Raw genomic sequence first — 16,151 nt, 5'->3', positions numbered from 1 at the left:
AATGGACATAGAGCTGTCAACTAAAGTCAGTCTTTATTTCAATGAACCAAACTAATGGCTTCATTAAGTATCGTGATATGTATTAAATTGTACCTGGAATTCATCGTCTATGTGTCATCTGGCATTCCGCAAAAAAAAATGCCTCGTTATGACTCTCTAAACGATAGCCCTGGATAGCGTGACTAATTAAGAACTCAACAGGGTCCTTTGGGTGTCGTGTTTATTGGGATTCGTGCAGTGTTAGGAAAGTCTGACCAGTACAGCGGTGTTGGGCACAGCGGCAGCTCCAGGGCCCGTGGCGGGCTGGGTGACCACGGCCGTCTGTGCCCCAGCAGTGGTGGCCTGAGGCTGGGCTTGCGTCTGGGCGGTGGCCCCCTGTGCCTGAGCAGTTCCAGCCTGCTGCTGCTGCTGCTGCTGGGCCAGCTGCTGAGCTCTCTGCTGCTCCGCTAAAGCCTGACAAGAGAGGAGAGGAGAGGAGTAGAGAGGAGAGGAGAGGAATAGAGAGGAGATGAGTGGAGAGAATCAGAGAGGAGAGGAGTGGAGAGAATCAGAGAGGAGAGGAGAGGAATAGAGAGGAGAGGAGAGGAGAGGAGAGAAGTAGAGAAGAAAGGAGAGAGAAGAGCAGAGGAATAGAGAAGAGAGGAGAGGAGAGGAATAGAGAGGAGAGGAGTGGAGAGGAATAGAGAGGAGTGGAGAGAATCAGAGAGGAGAGGAGTGGAGAGAATCAGAGAGGAGAGGAGAGAAGTAGAGAAGAGAGGAGAGAGGACAGCAGAGGAATAGAGAGGAGAGGAGAGGAGAGGAGAGGAATAGAGAAGAGAGGAGAGGAGAGGAATAGAGAAGAGAAGAGAGGAGAGGAGAGGAGAGGAGAGGAGAGGAGAGAGGAGAGGAAAGAAGTAGAGAAGAGAGGAGAGAGGAGAGCAGAGGAATAGAGAAGAGAGGAGAGGAGAGGAGAGGAATAGAGAAGAGAAGAGAGGAGAGGAGAGGAATAGAGAAGAGAGGAGAGGAGAGGAATAGAGAGGAGAGGAGAGGAGAGGAGAGGTTACATAATGCACTGACCAAAGATATGTTGTTATTCAGAGTTGAACTCAGCTAGAGCAGGGGTTAAGTGTATTATTTCACTGAATCAATACGAGCATATTGTCTCACCTTTTTCTCCTTAGCAATTCTCTCAGCCCTTTGGGATGCCACCTGAATAGGGGGCAGGGGTTTATCATAGCTGATTCCACTGTGGAAGGAAAAGGAGGAATAAAACAGAGAGAGAGAGAAAGCGATGAATTGAGGGACGTGGGAGAGGCATAAGATCATACAGTAAAAATGAAGGACTGAATTATTTTCCAAGCTGAGGTCCAAGTGACACATAGTCCATGAGTGTTTACCTCTCAGCCAGAACAGAGGCATGCTTTGGGTTCTTCTGGAATGGATTCATACCCAGTCTAGTGAAAAGAGACAGCAGTCAGGAGAGAAATTGGCAAAGACACACACAGTGATGTGTTCGTGCAATATATCAGTACGTAACATACAGCATTAAATATAATGGTATGCACTGACCCCAGTTTGAGTTGTTTATTGTATATAGCAACAGCGGTTTGCCTGGTTTAGTTTATAGTATATAGTTACAGCAGTTTGCTTGGTTTAGTTTATAGTATATAGTTACAGTGGTTTACTTGGGTTAGTTTATAGTATATAGTTACAGCAGTTTGCTTGGGTTAGTTTATAGTATATAGTTACAGTGGTTTGCCTGGTTTAGTTTACAGCATATATTTACCATGGTTTGCTTTATTTAGTTTATAGTATATAGTTACAGCAGTTTGCTTGGGTTAGTTTATAGTATATATTTACAGTGGTTTGCTTGGTTTAGCTTATAGTATATATTTACTGTGGTTGCTTGGTTTAGTTTACAGTATATGGTTACAGCAGTTTGCTTGGTTTAGTTTATAGTATATAGTTACAGTGGTTTGCCTGGTTTAGTTTATAGTATATATTTACAGTGGTTTGGCTGGTTTAGTTTACAGCATATATTTACCATGGTTTGCTTTATTTAGTTTATAGTATATAGTTACAGCAGTTTGCTTGGTTTAGTTTATAGTATATAGTTACAGTGGTTTGCCTGGTTTAGTTTATAGTATATATTTACAGTGGTTTGCCTGGTTTAGTTTACAGCATATATTTACCATGGTTTGCTTTATTTAGTTTATAGTATATAGTTACAGCAGTTTGCTTGGTTTAGTTTATAGTATATAGTTACAGTGGTTTGCCTGGTTTAGTTTATAGTATATATTTACAGTGGTTTGCCTGGTTTAGTTTACAGCATATATTTACCATGGTTTGCCTGGTTTAGTTTATAGTATATATTTACAGTGGTTTGCCTGGTTTAGTTTATAGTATATATTTACAGTGGTTTGCCTGGTTTAGCTTATAGTATATATTTACTGTGGTTGCTTGGTTTAGTTTACAGTATATTGTTACAGCAGTTTGCTTGGGTTAGTTTATAGTATATATTTACAGTGGTTTTCTTGGTTTAGTTTATAGTATATATTTACCGTGTTTGCTTGGTTTAGTTTACAGTATATAGTTGCAGTGGTTTGATTGGTAAACTTTGTGATATACATTAACAGTGGTTTGACTGTTGTAGTTTATTGTATATATTTAAAGTGGTATGATGGGTGTAGTGTGCGGTATTAATTTACAGTGGTTTGATTGGTGTAGTACATTATATATGTATTTACAGTGGTTTGATTGGTGTAGTATATTATATATATAAATTTATGTGTGCAGTTTATATTTAAAGTGGTTTGACAGGAGTAGTTTGTGGTATGTATTTAAAGTGGTTTAATTGGTGTAGTATATTATATATATAAATTTACGTGTGCAGTTTATATTTAAAGTGGTTTGATAGGTGTAGTATGTGGTATGTATTTACAGTGGTTTAATTGGCGGACTCCTCTTGCTGGCGATGATCTTCATCAGCTCAAAGCGGTTGTTGTAGAGCTGAATTTGAGTGGCGTTGTCATCCTGGGTGTAAATCTGACACGTACGCAAAGGACGGCTGTTCTTCGACTGCGCCACGACAGAAACAGAAGTCAACAACGTCACACAAAAAAAAAAACACGTAAAGAAAGAACTGAAAAAACTACCCCATATCCCCACCATATCAACAATATACCAACTGTATACTTAACTTTACCGGCTAAATGAAAAGATAACTATTTATCCTCAGTCCCTTGGAAACTCGACAAGCAATCAAAGGGACTGGCTTACCTTATAGATGCTCTTGGTCTTCTTCTTCGGGTTAGCCTCGTATATCAGCTACACAAAATAAGCCATCAAAAACAAGGTACTTAGTTCAGGCAACACAGACCCAAACAAAGCATTAGGAATATAACCAAAAACTGCCATGTAAATTATATTGTTGACACATAACCAATGAAAAGTCAAGAACACGGTCATGTGACAGGGTCTCTCACCTTGCCCTCCTCTCTGGGGATGATGACGTTCTCGTAGCGGTTGCGGCACTGTTTGGGCGAACGGTAGATTCGGCTGCAGGAGTTGACCACATCGCTGACCAGGTCCCAGTTAGGAGTGTGTGCCGGAGATACGATGGTGAGATTCAGCGGCAACTCCAGGAGCTGTTTCACAGCCTGAACACACACACACACACACACAGAGGGAGGACAATTTTAAACTGGATGCTCTAAAGAGGAACTGGGTTTTCATCTTGAAAAGGACAGCAAACGCAACTTCTCTACCTATACAGCCTCATCGACTGATATTCCCTGTTGTCGAACGGGATTACCTCTTCTACCTATTCTGTTTTCACCACCTGCGTAGGATTATGGTAGACACTGGTGGTTTTTGGCTCTGGTCCATTTAAAGTGACATCTTTCAAACCCCACATGTCTTCACTAAACTATTGTCTCCATGACGACGTATGTGACAACTTCATTCACAGCCAGTATTGAGCCATGCTTCTGTTAACTGTATTGCATAAGGCATTTTTTTTTTGTTGTTAATTAAAATTGAGGAAGAGCTCAGAGAGCAAACAGCCACCTTGATGGTGCGTTACCATAGCAACCCCTCTAGTCATTACCTAACAGATTTAATATGTTTAGGCCTGAAAAGAATTGGCTTGCATTTACATACCAGCTACGTTAAGACCTTAACAAAAGACACTAATTCGCCGAATATGTTGTAATGCGCCCGTTAATCTATTCAATCCGATTACACTACGTTGGCAACATTGGGTTGAGAAACAAAATTGTGTCAGGTGAATCCAACGGCGGTTACGTGTTCAGACCGGCATTAACCCGGGTGCGTTAAGTACCTGTAGCAGTGCCCAGTCCTCACTGATGAGCCACTCTGGGTTGTCTTGCCCGGCCTCGGTGGCGGGTTTGACGAGCGAGGGCAGCGGTTTGGCGAACGGAACCTGCTGTTTGAGGGAGAAGTTCTTCTTCTGGTCTTTTCCTTCTCGTCGCACCTTCAGCATGCTGGCTTTATCGAAGAGAGAGCGCGGAGGGATCACCGTCTCCCCGTGGCCCTTCTTCTTCTTACGCCCCACCGCTGAGTCCGCAAACGCAGCCAATCAAAATTCATCACATCATTACAATGCAGAAATATGAAGGATCTCATTATCCCTCATAGCAACTTATGCCCCCCCCACCCCTGTTTCATATACAAATCTCCTCTCATAACAAAGATACACAAATCTTTAGCTATCTCATATCAGCTATGCCATGATTCTTGCCCCATGACTCAGTCAACAGACATCTAAAAACATACTGATCTCTGAAACAAAGCATATATGTCTACCCAACAAGAAAACAGAGCTCCTAACAGACATACATGTCTCTCAAGCAAGAAAATACATTTCCTAATGAAAACACACAGGCTTCAACTATCGTCTATTAATTTCTGTCAAACAAATTCACTGAGGACTCAAGGTGGCTGCTCAAGTGTTTCACTGAGATTTTGGTCGAAAATTAGAAACTCTCTTTCTCCGTACTGTCTAGATGTGGTCCAGAGAGGATGGGTTTTGTTTTTCAGTTTCATTTTTAACCCTGAAAAGCACGCGTTTGCTCTGCGGGCTCACCGGAGGGGTCCATTTTGAGTCTCTTGTGCTCCTTGCGGACGTAGACAGGGGGCAGTTTGGCCTCGGGCATGGGGGCGGGGTCATACATCAGACAGATGACGGAGTCGATATAGAGATCGTTATCATCCTGAGGCGGAGTGGGCGGGGTCCACAGCTACAGGGCGAAGCACCATAGGAGATTAGCTTCTAATGAACTCCACATTAAACACTTCAGTGTCACTACAGTTAATGTGTTATTACAACGTTAATACAACGTTAATTTGCTTCCCAGATGATATTTCTGAAAACTGTTTTTTTTTTTTTTTCATAACTGGTAAGTGCTTTGAATCTTACCGGCATAATTTCAGTCTGTCCGTCCTCGTTATCAAACACATACTCCTGTGGGAAAACAGAAACAATCGGGTCAGACCACTATGACGGTGGTGGTAAACACTCTCATGTGATGTCCAGCGCTGTGGAACCTAAGGCGTATGTGAGCGTGACCGTGATGACCGTGATTATGGTGATTACGACTGTGTGATGCGTGGGGCGTGTACCATGTTGTAGGCGTCCTCTCTGGTGTACGTGAACAGATCTTCCTCTTCCTCGAGTATCTTACGCTCCTCTTCCTCCGTCTTCAGTTTCTGCTGCTGCTGCAACTCCCAGCTTCGCTTGGCAGCCGCTATGCGCTCCTGTCACAGACACACACACACACACAGACACAGACACAGACACACACTCTTTCATTTGCTGCTAAATGAACTTTAGGTTCCCCCATGACAAAAGAGAAGACCTAACACTTTCATAACAGAGTATCTCATAACTAGCTATGTGAAGATATTATCTACGACTTATCATTAAATCTGATATTGCAGAGGATAAACAGAAGATTAATGTACAGAACTGTCCAGTCGGATTAGGGCGGCGTTTTCATACCTGTATGGCATTCTCGTCATCACTGACGTGCACATACTCCAGGTAATGCAGAGCATATCTCTCAATGGGTGTTAGCTAAAGTAAAATAACACACAAACACAGACATGTTACCAGAGTCATCAATAAACCCAAAGAATTTCAAATGGCATCTGATCTGACATCACCTTAAAAAAAAAAAACACACCATCTGGTTCACTCACCTGCTCTAAAACTGCGCTGAGCTCCTGCAGCTGCGAGGCATCCTCTTCCGGAAGAGTCTCGCCCTCCATCTCCCCCTCTCCTTCCTCCATCTTTTCCTCTCCCTCCTGTTTTCGCTCCTCTTTCTCCTCCTCTGCTGCGTGATTGGGCTCCAGGTTGATGCTGTTGAGGGCCTGGATGTACGGTCGCGCCACTTGCGGAGGGATGGCCTCGGACGGAGACGGGTCCTGATGGAGCACCACAAACTCCTCCACCTTCTCCCCAGAGCCAGCCTCCACCTCAAACAGGTCCTGGATGGTACGCTACACCCATACCCACAAAGAGAGAGTGTTAAAACACTCAACCAGAAGAAGTGAGTGTGTGTTTGTATCTGTATGAGGAAGGCGAGTATGTCTATGTTTGTGTGTGTGCGTATGACTGAGGAAGGCAAGAGGAGAGTGTGTCTGTGTTTGCGTGTGTGTGTGTGTGTGTAACTGAGGAGGGCGTGTGTGTGTGTGTAACTGTGGAAGGTGTCTGTGTGTACCTGTGTGAGGAAGGCGAGAGTGTATGTGTGTGTGTGTGTGTGTGTGTGTGTGTACCTGTGTGAGGAAGGCGAGTCTGTGTGTTTGTGTGTGTGTGTGTGAGTGCGTGTGTGTGTGTGTGCGTGCGTGCACCTGTGTGAGGAGGACGAGTGTGTGTTTATGTGTGTGTGTGTGTACCTGTGTGAGGAAGGCGAGTGTGTGTGTGTGTGTGTGTGTGTGCGTGCGCGTGTGTACCTGTGTGTGTGTGTGTGTGTGTGTGTGTGTGTGTGTGTGCGTGCGTGTACCTGTGTGAGGAGGACGAGTGTGTGTTTATGTGTGTGTGTACCTGTGTGAGGAAGGCGAGTGTGTGTGTGTGTGTGTGTGTGTGTGTGTGTACCTGTGTGAGGAGGACGAGTGTGTGTGTGTGTGTGTGTGTGTGTACCTGTGTGAGGAAGGCGAGTGTGTGTGTGTGTGTGTGTGTGTGTGTGTACCTGTGTGAGGAAGGCGAGTCTGTGTGTTTGTGTGTGTGTGTGTACCTGTGTAACGAGGACGAGTGTGTGTGTGTGTGTGTGTGTGTGTGTGTGTGTGTGTGCGTGTACCTGTGTGAGGAGGACGAGTGTGTGTTTATGTGTGTGTGTACCTGTGTGAGGAAGGCGAGTGTGTGTGTGTGTGTGTGTGTGTGTGTGTACCTGTGTGAGGAGGACGAGTGTGTGTGTGTGTGTGTGTGTGTGTGTACCTGTGTGAGGAAGGCGAGTGTGTGTGTGTGTGTGTGTGTGTGTGTGTGTACCTGTGTGAGGAAGGCGAGTCTGTGTGTTTGTGTGTGTGTGTGTACCTGTGTAACGAGGACGAGTGTGTGTGTTTGTGTGTGTTTATGTGTGTGTGTGTGTGTGTGTGTGTGTGTACCTGTGTGAGGAAGGCGAGTGTGTGTGTGTGTGTGTGTGTGTGTGTGTGTGTGTGTACCTGTGTGAGGAAGGCGAGTGTGTGTGAGTGTGTACCTGTGTGAGGAAGGCGAGTGTGTAGTCCGTGCCCTGTGCTGCCACCTCCCTGATCAGGTCCTTAGTTCCATTCTTCAGCAGTTTCTCTTCAATAGAGTTCCCACTCTCTAACCTACAACACCACACACACAGACACAGACACACACACACACACACACACAGACAGACACACACACACAGACACGCACATTATAGAACACCATTACTTTGGACATTTAATTAAACCACACCTGCACTTTACAATTATCAGACTGAAGAGGAAAACAAAACAAAATGAAAATAGCATTCAGTGGCCCACAAATAACCCTGAACTTCACAGAGAGATACATGTCTAAATCCGGAACTCCTCATTGGCCAGATGATGTCTATATGAGTTAAAGAGTGGATAGTATTGGCCAGTATGACTATTGGTCCAAATGAGCATTAATGATGAATGATAATAATTATGTGAAGTTGTGCTTGTTTTGCGTAAATCACCTGTAAATGTGAATGTCTTTGGATCGTCCGATTTTCTCGCACCATTCCTGCGTGCGTGCGTCCATGCTGGGGTTCAGGTCCGTGTCGTAGAAGACGATGGTGTCGGCGTCGATCACGTGACCCACGGCCGAGCAGCAGGGATTGGTCAGAATGCTGCAGAATACCTGTCTGTTTCGGTTGAATCTCTTCACCTGCTCCTGAGGTGAGACAAAATGCAAGGACAGACCACGTGAATCTACTGACTTTCCCTTTCACAGACCATAACTATTCCCAACAAATCTATATATGTACACACAAATCTTTTGTATATGTCAAATATTCATATACGAATTACAAATATGACTTTTGAGATTCATGTAACCTTTTCACCATCTATCCGACTCTCTATAGGCTAAACAGCGACTGTCCTTCAGTCTTTGACAGCCACGTTGCATACATACCCACAATGTGTATAAAAGAGAGAAAATGAAACAGGAAAAAAGTGAGAGAGAGAGAAAGAAAAAGAGGAGGACAAAAAAAGAAGAAAGAAGCTTTAAACAGAATTGCTCAGTGTTGAGTTGTCCATATCAGTACTACAAACACTGATCCTGAATGAAACTGTGCTAACTCTGAGACGTCTGCTACGCGTGGGCCCAGATCAGGCGAGGGACCATGCAGCAGAGAGAGAGAGAGAGAGAGAGAGAGAGAGAGAGAGAGAGAGAGCAGAGTGTGTGATCAGAGAGGATCTCTGACAGGCAGTGCACAAGGTAAACGCAGAAGTGAGGTAGTGTCTTATTGTCAGCGTCTCTGTAGGCCCCGTCAGGAACTGGATCCAGCAGGGAGGGAAGAGCGCTCGCTGTTCTACCCCATTACAGAGAACCCAGAGTCCCCCACCAAACTCAGAGGCTCCAGGAGTTGGATAGGGAGGAAAAAAAAAAGACAGCATGCGTGAGTGAGTGAGAGAGAGAGTGAAAGAGAGAGGGAGAGATGGCCGGGGTGAAAGCGAGAGAGACCGCGTGAAAGAGAGTGAGAATGCACCCGAGCAGCGCGCGGAAGCGCCGTTAGCCGTCGCTGCGTTTACCTGGCGTTCCTCCGGAGTGAAGCTCTCGTCCACCCGTATGTAGGTGAGCTGTCGACGGTCCAGAAAGGCCTCCAGTATGTCCAGCATGCTGACCATCTGAGTGAAGATCAGCACGCGCCGGCTTTCTGCTCGCAGCTTATGCAAGAGAATGGCCAACGCCTCCAACTTACCTACACACACACACACACACACACACACACACAGACAGCCTGTCAGCTTTCAGACATGCGTATTCAATACCGGCCATGATAAAACCCAGAGATTTAACCCACACAACTTAAAAAAAAAAAAAAGATCCTAGGATAGTGGCGTGACTTCACTGTGCTAACCTGAATCCATTTCCAGAAGCTGGAGATCAGGGAAGTTGACCAGTGGCCCACAGGCCAAGCTACGGATGTCTGAGCTGTGAGGGGCGGACACCTCCCGCAGCTGACGCACGAATGACTTCTGCTCAAGGCTGTAAGATGGAGGCGGATTGGCTGCATACAGTTGAGGGGGAGGAGCAACCGCAGCCGGAACCACACAGGAGAACCTGGAAAACATTAAGGGGGTTTATGATTTAAAACAAACAAGAGAATAACTAAACGATTTCACTACATCACTGTAGATCAGGACACTGTGCAGGCTTTTTACAAAGACAAAAAAAACCCCTGACATTTTCTTAACCGTTCAGTAAACAAATCTTTGCATACTTTCTGGCATTTATACAACTGTTTATTAAAATGTGACAAATAAAGACTTTTACACTAAAATCCATCAAAGCAACACAAATCCTCACACCTCTTCACCAGACTTTGTCCATCCTCTTGTCTCTCTGTGTTTGAGAGCAAGGCAGAACGGAGGGGAGTCACCGTGGAAACGCAGGTCTGACGAGCCCTCTGACAGCTGTCTCGTCCAATCCAGGTCCACCGTGAGTGTCCTGGGGCGGGGTGAGGGGGAGCTGTCCGTCCGGGCGACAGGCTACAGGCCTGTAGCAGGTCCGCTCCGTACAGGACGGCGCGAGAACAGCGGCGTTCGCTGGCGCTGACCAAGTAAGCCAAGCGTTCCTTCAGCTGCTTGACTCTCTCCTCACTCGACTCCTGTCCCACACAGAGAGAAGGCTGCGTTTTAAACCTTCTTCAACAAAGCTAAATTTACGTTTCAATCTGAAACAGGTCATAAGACGTTCTTTGTGCCTATTGGGCGAGTTAGATTCCCCCTCCTTGGAGAACCAAAAGCATCACAAACAAAGTGATTTCCCTGTATCAGCGAAAGATATTTCTGTCTCACCTGTGGAGGAGTAGGAGCAGAGGGAGGTTTGGCGTTTGCTGTAGCGTCTGAGGAGGCAGGAGTTGTTACTGCAGTGCCCGCAGAAACTAACACAGCAAAAAAACAAAACAAAAAAAAAATTGAGAAAATGACTCAGCTGTTAAAAAACCAACAGTAGACTTCAGACAAAAAAAAAGAAAATTCTCAGTTATATAATATCACAAGAGGACTAAAGACTACAGCACAGACCACCTCCGTGCTTTTAAAATGAGCTCTCTGATAATCTAACAGGCAAACCGTGTGCCAATTTAAACCAGACTGTCACACAAACGCTTTAATTCTCTTGTCCGTGTGGTGGTGCTGGGCTTACCTGGCGGGGGTGCGGAGGTGGCGGGGGGAGGGGTGGTCAGGGTGCCTGAGGAGTTTTGGACAGGCACCGTCTGGGCCACCGTCTGCATGACTACAGAGCCCTGAGGCCTGAGTATGGGCTGGCCAGGGGCAGAGACAATCTGCAGAATATTACCTGTACAACAAAAAAGACAAGAGAGATTCACTTAACAACAACAACAACAACAACAACAACAACAACAACAACATCATTCCAGGCCAACGCATTGACCTATACGTATATTAAAAACAGGGAAGGGAGGTCACAGACCACGTGTAAAGTTTCCGTTCAATGGTCTATGGAGAAAGAGTGACTGGAAGTGAAAGGAGACAGAGAAGGAGTGAAAAAGAAGGAGAGAGAAGAGGAGACGGGAGGTAAGAGAGGAGTATGAATGTTGGTTGTACATTACCCAGTGTACCTTGGAGCTGCAGCGGCTGACCGGTGGTGAGCTGGCGGAGCTGACTGGGCGAGAGGGTGAACTTGTTGCCCTGGAACTGCAGCGTGACGGGCGTCTCGGGCTGGGCCACCCGACTCTGACCGCCCGTCAGCGATGCCAACTGGGCGATTTTCACCACATCTCCGCCTTCAGTAAGAGCGAGGGAGGAAAGAGAGAGAGAGGGGGGGGGGGGAATACACACACGCACACGAACACAAACACAAACACAGGGAGACCTCCAGTTAAATAACATCACCCAGAGAGGATTCCATGTAGTAAATAGTAAATTTCATCCAAGACAAAATCAAGTTTCAGTTAGTTCTGAGGGTGAGAAAGCAACTAGAACATGCACATCCAAGGTGGGTTAATCAGGAAGTGGTACCTGGAGCAAACAATCGTGGGAAAACCATTTAAAAAAAAAAAACAAGTTTCTAACCTTTATCAAACCCTGAGGGAGGGAAAAACAAAAATAATAACAAACAAAACAACCATATAGTTGAATCTTCAGGAAGGAGTCCTGAAATAAACATTTTTTGTCAGTTAAAGATGCAGAGCGCTTTTAACTGTCTTCTCAACGGCATGGTCATAGCACACACACACACACACACACACACAGAGCACAGTTTCTTGTGTGACAAACTACTCGATAGGTTTTAACAAATGGAGTGCATTTAAGCTATTGTTCATAATTAAACCAGCATTGTCAAAATGTGACAATACAGCACATTACCAAAAAAGAGAAAAAAAAAAAAAAAAAAAAGTTAACGGCTGACTGTGTAGAGGGGTTTTCACAGTAAGGTCACCGTGAAATCTTCAAAAGACTACAAACTGAAAAAAAAAAAAAAAACCCTAAGCATATAGTTACGCCTCAGGTTATGGCAACCAGTAGTGATAACGCGTGTGTGTGTGTGTGTGTGTGCGCGCGTGTGTTCACGCGTCTTTTTTTGGCCATGACGTTGAAAAGGAAAGAAGAGTGAAGGTGCTCTGAAGCTTGGAGTGCGTGGGGAACTTGTGCCCACATGCTCGGCCGTAAACCCCCCCCTCCCTATCCCCCTCCGAAAAAAAAAGAGAGAGAGAAATAATGAGAGAGAAAATAACGCTTCATAGAAACAAAACAAAGGATGAATAAAATGAAGACCGACAGCCTCTGCACCGTGCGCCTTCAGCCGGACTGGCCCGGAAACGAAACGGATTAGCGCAAAACGGAAGAACCGATACCGAGGGAGGAGAAAGAGAAAGAAGAAAAGGAAGAGTGAAATTAAAGGAGTGTCAGAGCTGGTTAAAACAAACCGGAGTTTGCGTGTGTAATCCATACACCGGAGGTTTCATGCACTTGTCGGGAAAGCACCAAGAGACTGCCCATGAGAATCTGCTGACATTTTCACTAAAAAAAACCCCTCTCGACCCAATCCAATTTAACGACTGACACGTCGTAAGAGAAGACATGCGGTGATCCACTTTGTGCTAATAGTCAAGTTACTTTATGGATTTCACATTTTTTTGCACAGATTTAATATGTATCCTTTTAAGAATGCGATTGAGTTTATGACCACTAACATTCTGGAACTTTCCGTCCACTTCTCTGATTCTATGAAATTTTTTATTTATTTTTTTTTCCCCAAATCGGCAGAATCTCATGCAGAAGCCTCAGCTGGCAGGGTTTTTGCTCGTGGTCATCTTCTGTGAGCAGAAGTAAAAAGGGGGGGGGGGGGGGGGGGGCATGGGAGGGGGGCCAATTCAGGGGACTGACTGGCTGGGATGGAAGGATAGAGGGAGAAAGGTGCCGGAAAGGGGGGGGAGAGAGAAGCCCACTTACTAGGTAAGCGTGCTTGGGCCTGGGAGCTGAGGAGGAGCCTCTGCGGCACCAGACTGGGCTGGAGGGCCGGGGCCGCGGGGGCCTGGGCGCCTGCGGCAGGCCGGGGGGGCACGGAGCCCAGCCCTGCCACGCCCAGAGTTAAGGGGGTGGGAGTTGCCCCCGTTACCAGCTGTCCGGAGGAGGCAGAGGAGGCTAGAGAAGAGGGGGCAGAGTTGACTGTCTGACCACCAACTGTGAAGGACGGGGGGGGATTATGGATTGAGAAAAAAAAAAAGGGGGGGGGGGGGGGCGGTTGAAGTTGTTGGTGTTTTCTCTGTGGGCAAGTTGTTCTTTTTGGTTTTTTTCATCATTTTAGGTTTGGCTTATTTTTTTTAATAAAAACACACATGTGGCAGAGATGGCTTCATGCATCACACCAACCGTGAGCATTTCCACACGTAAAGATTAGACATTGCAACTGTGACACTGGGTTAATCAAATTCAGTGACGTTTCAGATGAAGCTTGAGTCTTAACTGGTTTTTCAACAGAAAAAAAAAAAACATTAACATAAACATAAGCATGGATTAAAAGACCAGATCACGGGTCAAACCGAAACGACTGGCCCTACGGTCTCCTGTGAAACAAATCTGGGATGAAAACAACAACAACAACAAAAAAAAACAAAACACACAAATACAGCTGGTTCTGTTTGTCGAACGAGATGAAACTGGGTTACTGTAATCAACGTAATCCACCGCATGATTCTAAATTACACCCGTATGTTTGATGCGGAGCGCGTGTGGATGTGCTGTCTCACCCGGTGTGGAGGGGGTGGCGGTTGTGACTGCAGACTTGCCCCTGGGCTGGGTGCCCTGGGCTGCGGTGGTGGGGGCGGTGGAGGTGGTCGTCGGAGCCGTGGTGGTAGCGGCGGTGCGCTGGGCCTGAGTGCCGTTAGTCAGAGGTACCAGACGCCCCTCCGGCTTTGTGCCGTACTGCACCGGCTGGAACAGCCTGAGTCAAACGGAGAAAAGTTTCTTATTATAACATCACACTCGAACACAAAAACACATCTTCTCCTGGTTTTCAAGCCAAAGGCTGAATCAGACGACCGGCGTTTCATTCACCTTACGCGAGGCTTTGGTTAGTGTAGACGTACGTTAAGCTTTGCTAATGGAGTTAAGAAAGAGTCTAAAATATCTCCAGCCTGTTCTTATGGTCCCTGTATCTAGACACACGGTGATAGCACAGGTTAGATTAAGGGCAAATGGTTCGTTTAGGTCGTAGAGTCGGAGTGACTTTTACGTTTTGAGGGTTTTAATGTGTAGAGGAAGGTTGCGGTCAGTTTTAGTACCTCATGGGCTTGATCTTGCAGGGTTTGGGCCTGGGAGGCGGGTCAGGGCTGTTCTGGATCTCCTCGATAAGCTGCTGCGTGATTTTGAGCTTGGGGAAGACTTCCTCGGTCTCGTAACGGGTCAGTTTGTTTTCGTTACTGATCAGGTCGAACAAGGACAAATCCACCGTCTAGAGGCGACATGTCAAACACACAGACAAAAAAAACACACGTACGCGTTGTCAACAGATCCATTACACTGTGATATCACCAGAGTTATCTTGAAACCAGTTCAGTTGAGCAAACATGTCCATGTACCTATCACATCAGAAATAAACTCGAAAACACTCATATGGGCACGATTCACATAAAAATGTCGGGTTGTAAAAGCAGACAAACACACACACACACACACACCTTCCACTGGTCCTGCTGCAGGGCAGTGAGCACAAGGGAGGGCGTGTTGTACTGCAGAGGCTGGCAAACGTATGCGCTCTTAGTGTCTCTGGGCTGGATCAGGTCTGGATGATTACAGATCCGCTGCAGCTGCATCAGAACCTGCAGCACGCTCACAAAGTGACCCGTCTTCAGGGCCTCCTGGGCACTAGGGGGCAACGGAGAGCACAACATTACCACAAAATCTGCAGTTTTGGACATACTGGTTCATCACAAACTCTGGCTCTAACAAAAAGAAAAAAAAAAGTAAAGAATACTGGCAGCGTGCGCGTCTTGTCATTGGCAGTACGTGTCTATGCGGCGTGTTACAGAGACAGTGGTGTGTTTTGAGTCAGTTTAAGAGTGAAGTGTTTGTGCTGGCAGGCTGTGCTTACCCAGGCTGGGTGAGGATGTCTTCATACATGGTCTTCTGTCTCTTAGAAAGACGACACTTCAGAATGTGCTCGTATTTTTTAGGCAACTGCTTCTCCACGTCCCTCTTAGAGCGCCGCAGGATAAAGGGCTGGATCATCTGGGGAGAGGGAGAGAGCGAGAGAGACAGAGAGAGAGAGAGAGAGAGAGAGAGAGAGAGAGAGAGAGAGAGAGAGAGGGGTCTCAGTGCATGTCAGCGCAAAACCTTGTAATGTAAAATGGAGAGACAATCAGCTCTCAACTAAGTCTCATGAGAGGCCCGAAGGTGCAACAACATGGAAACAGAAAAAAGTTAAATATCCATTGCACGTCCCTGTTTAAGTATGTTTGTGTTCGTGTGTGTGTGTGTGTGTGTGTGTGCGTGTGTGAGTGTGAGCATACCCTGTGCAGGCGAATGACCAGCTTGTGGCAGTACTCCTGGTTCTGGTCGGTCCCAGGTTTGACGGGGAAGTCCAGGTAGGAGCGGGTGATTCCTGGCAGCAGGAAGTGGATCATGGTCCAGAGTTCCCTCAGAGTGTTCTGAAGAGGGCTGTTTATCAGCAGAACCCTCTGCTGACTGAAAGTGGGGAAAAAAACAAACAAACAAACAAACAAACACTTTTATTCTTTGTGTAGCTATACATCTTTCATGCAGATTCTTCCACACGTAAATTCTATGCGTACAGATATGACACTTTCCTACAAATGTTTTACTGACACATCTCATCATTTTTATGGCCCTGCACTACAGATATAAAGTCAGGTTTTCCCAATACTGCTTTGAGCCTCCGGGTGCTTTGGTTCTTGTTATTTCGGCCAGTAATGGTGTGGTGGTAAGGGAAGTGGCTTTGTAACCAGGTGGTTGTGGGTTCAACC

At 46.0% G+C, this 16,151-nt stretch overlaps 1 protein-coding gene and 1 non-coding gene across 2 annotated transcripts in view; both read right to left on the bottom strand.

The window, feature by feature from the left end:
• Positions 1-16,151, bottom strand: part of ep400 (E1A binding protein p400) — a 34,847-nt gene that overhangs the window by 6,155 nt on the left and 12,541 nt on the right. Inside the window, exons 19-44 of the mRNA XM_030768419.1 lie at positions 15,678-15,852; positions 15,260-15,396; positions 14,847-15,033; positions 14,451-14,620; positions 13,917-14,110; positions 13,120-13,311; positions 11,277-11,450; positions 10,850-11,002; positions 10,501-10,586; positions 10,012-10,310; positions 9,561-9,763; positions 9,232-9,401; positions 8,172-8,368; positions 7,695-7,806; positions 6,202-6,501; positions 6,002-6,076; positions 5,623-5,757; positions 5,420-5,464; positions 5,087-5,240; positions 4,322-4,557; positions 3,465-3,638; positions 3,259-3,306; positions 2,921-3,057; positions 1,377-1,433; positions 1,147-1,225; positions 256-453 (exon numbers count right to left, since the gene is read on the bottom strand). Of these exons, the coding sequence (XP_030624279.1) occupies positions 256-453; positions 1,147-1,225; positions 1,377-1,433; positions 2,921-3,057; positions 3,259-3,306; positions 3,465-3,638; positions 4,322-4,557; positions 5,087-5,240; positions 5,420-5,464; positions 5,623-5,757; positions 6,002-6,076; positions 6,202-6,501; positions 7,695-7,806; positions 8,172-8,368; positions 9,232-9,401; positions 9,561-9,763; positions 10,012-10,310; positions 10,501-10,586; positions 10,850-11,002; positions 11,277-11,450; positions 13,120-13,311; positions 13,917-14,110; positions 14,451-14,620; positions 14,847-15,033; positions 15,260-15,396; positions 15,678-15,852 (4,087 nt within the window). The remainder of the gene's footprint in view (positions 1-255; positions 454-1,146; positions 1,226-1,376; positions 1,434-2,920; positions 3,058-3,258; positions 3,307-3,464; positions 3,639-4,321; positions 4,558-5,086; positions 5,241-5,419; positions 5,465-5,622; positions 5,758-6,001; positions 6,077-6,201; positions 6,502-7,694; positions 7,807-8,171; positions 8,369-9,231; positions 9,402-9,560; positions 9,764-10,011; positions 10,311-10,500; positions 10,587-10,849; positions 11,003-11,276; positions 11,451-13,119; positions 13,312-13,916; positions 14,111-14,450; positions 14,621-14,846; positions 15,034-15,259; positions 15,397-15,677; positions 15,853-16,151) is intronic.
• LOC115827263 (small nucleolar RNA SNORA49) lies at positions 8,945-9,077 on the bottom strand. Its single transcript, XR_004025930.1, has one exon. It is a non-coding gene; the product is annotated as a small nucleolar RNA SNORA49 (small nucleolar RNA).

Source organism: Chanos chanos, chromosome 1 (assembly GCF_902362185.1).
Source record: "Chanos chanos chromosome 1, fChaCha1.1, whole genome shotgun sequence".
NCBI classification, from domain to species: domain Eukaryota; kingdom Metazoa; phylum Chordata; class Actinopteri; order Gonorynchiformes; family Chanidae; genus Chanos; species Chanos chanos.
The sequence above is the reverse complement of the archived record's forward strand: the minus strand, read 5'-3'. Positions and strand labels throughout refer to the sequence as shown.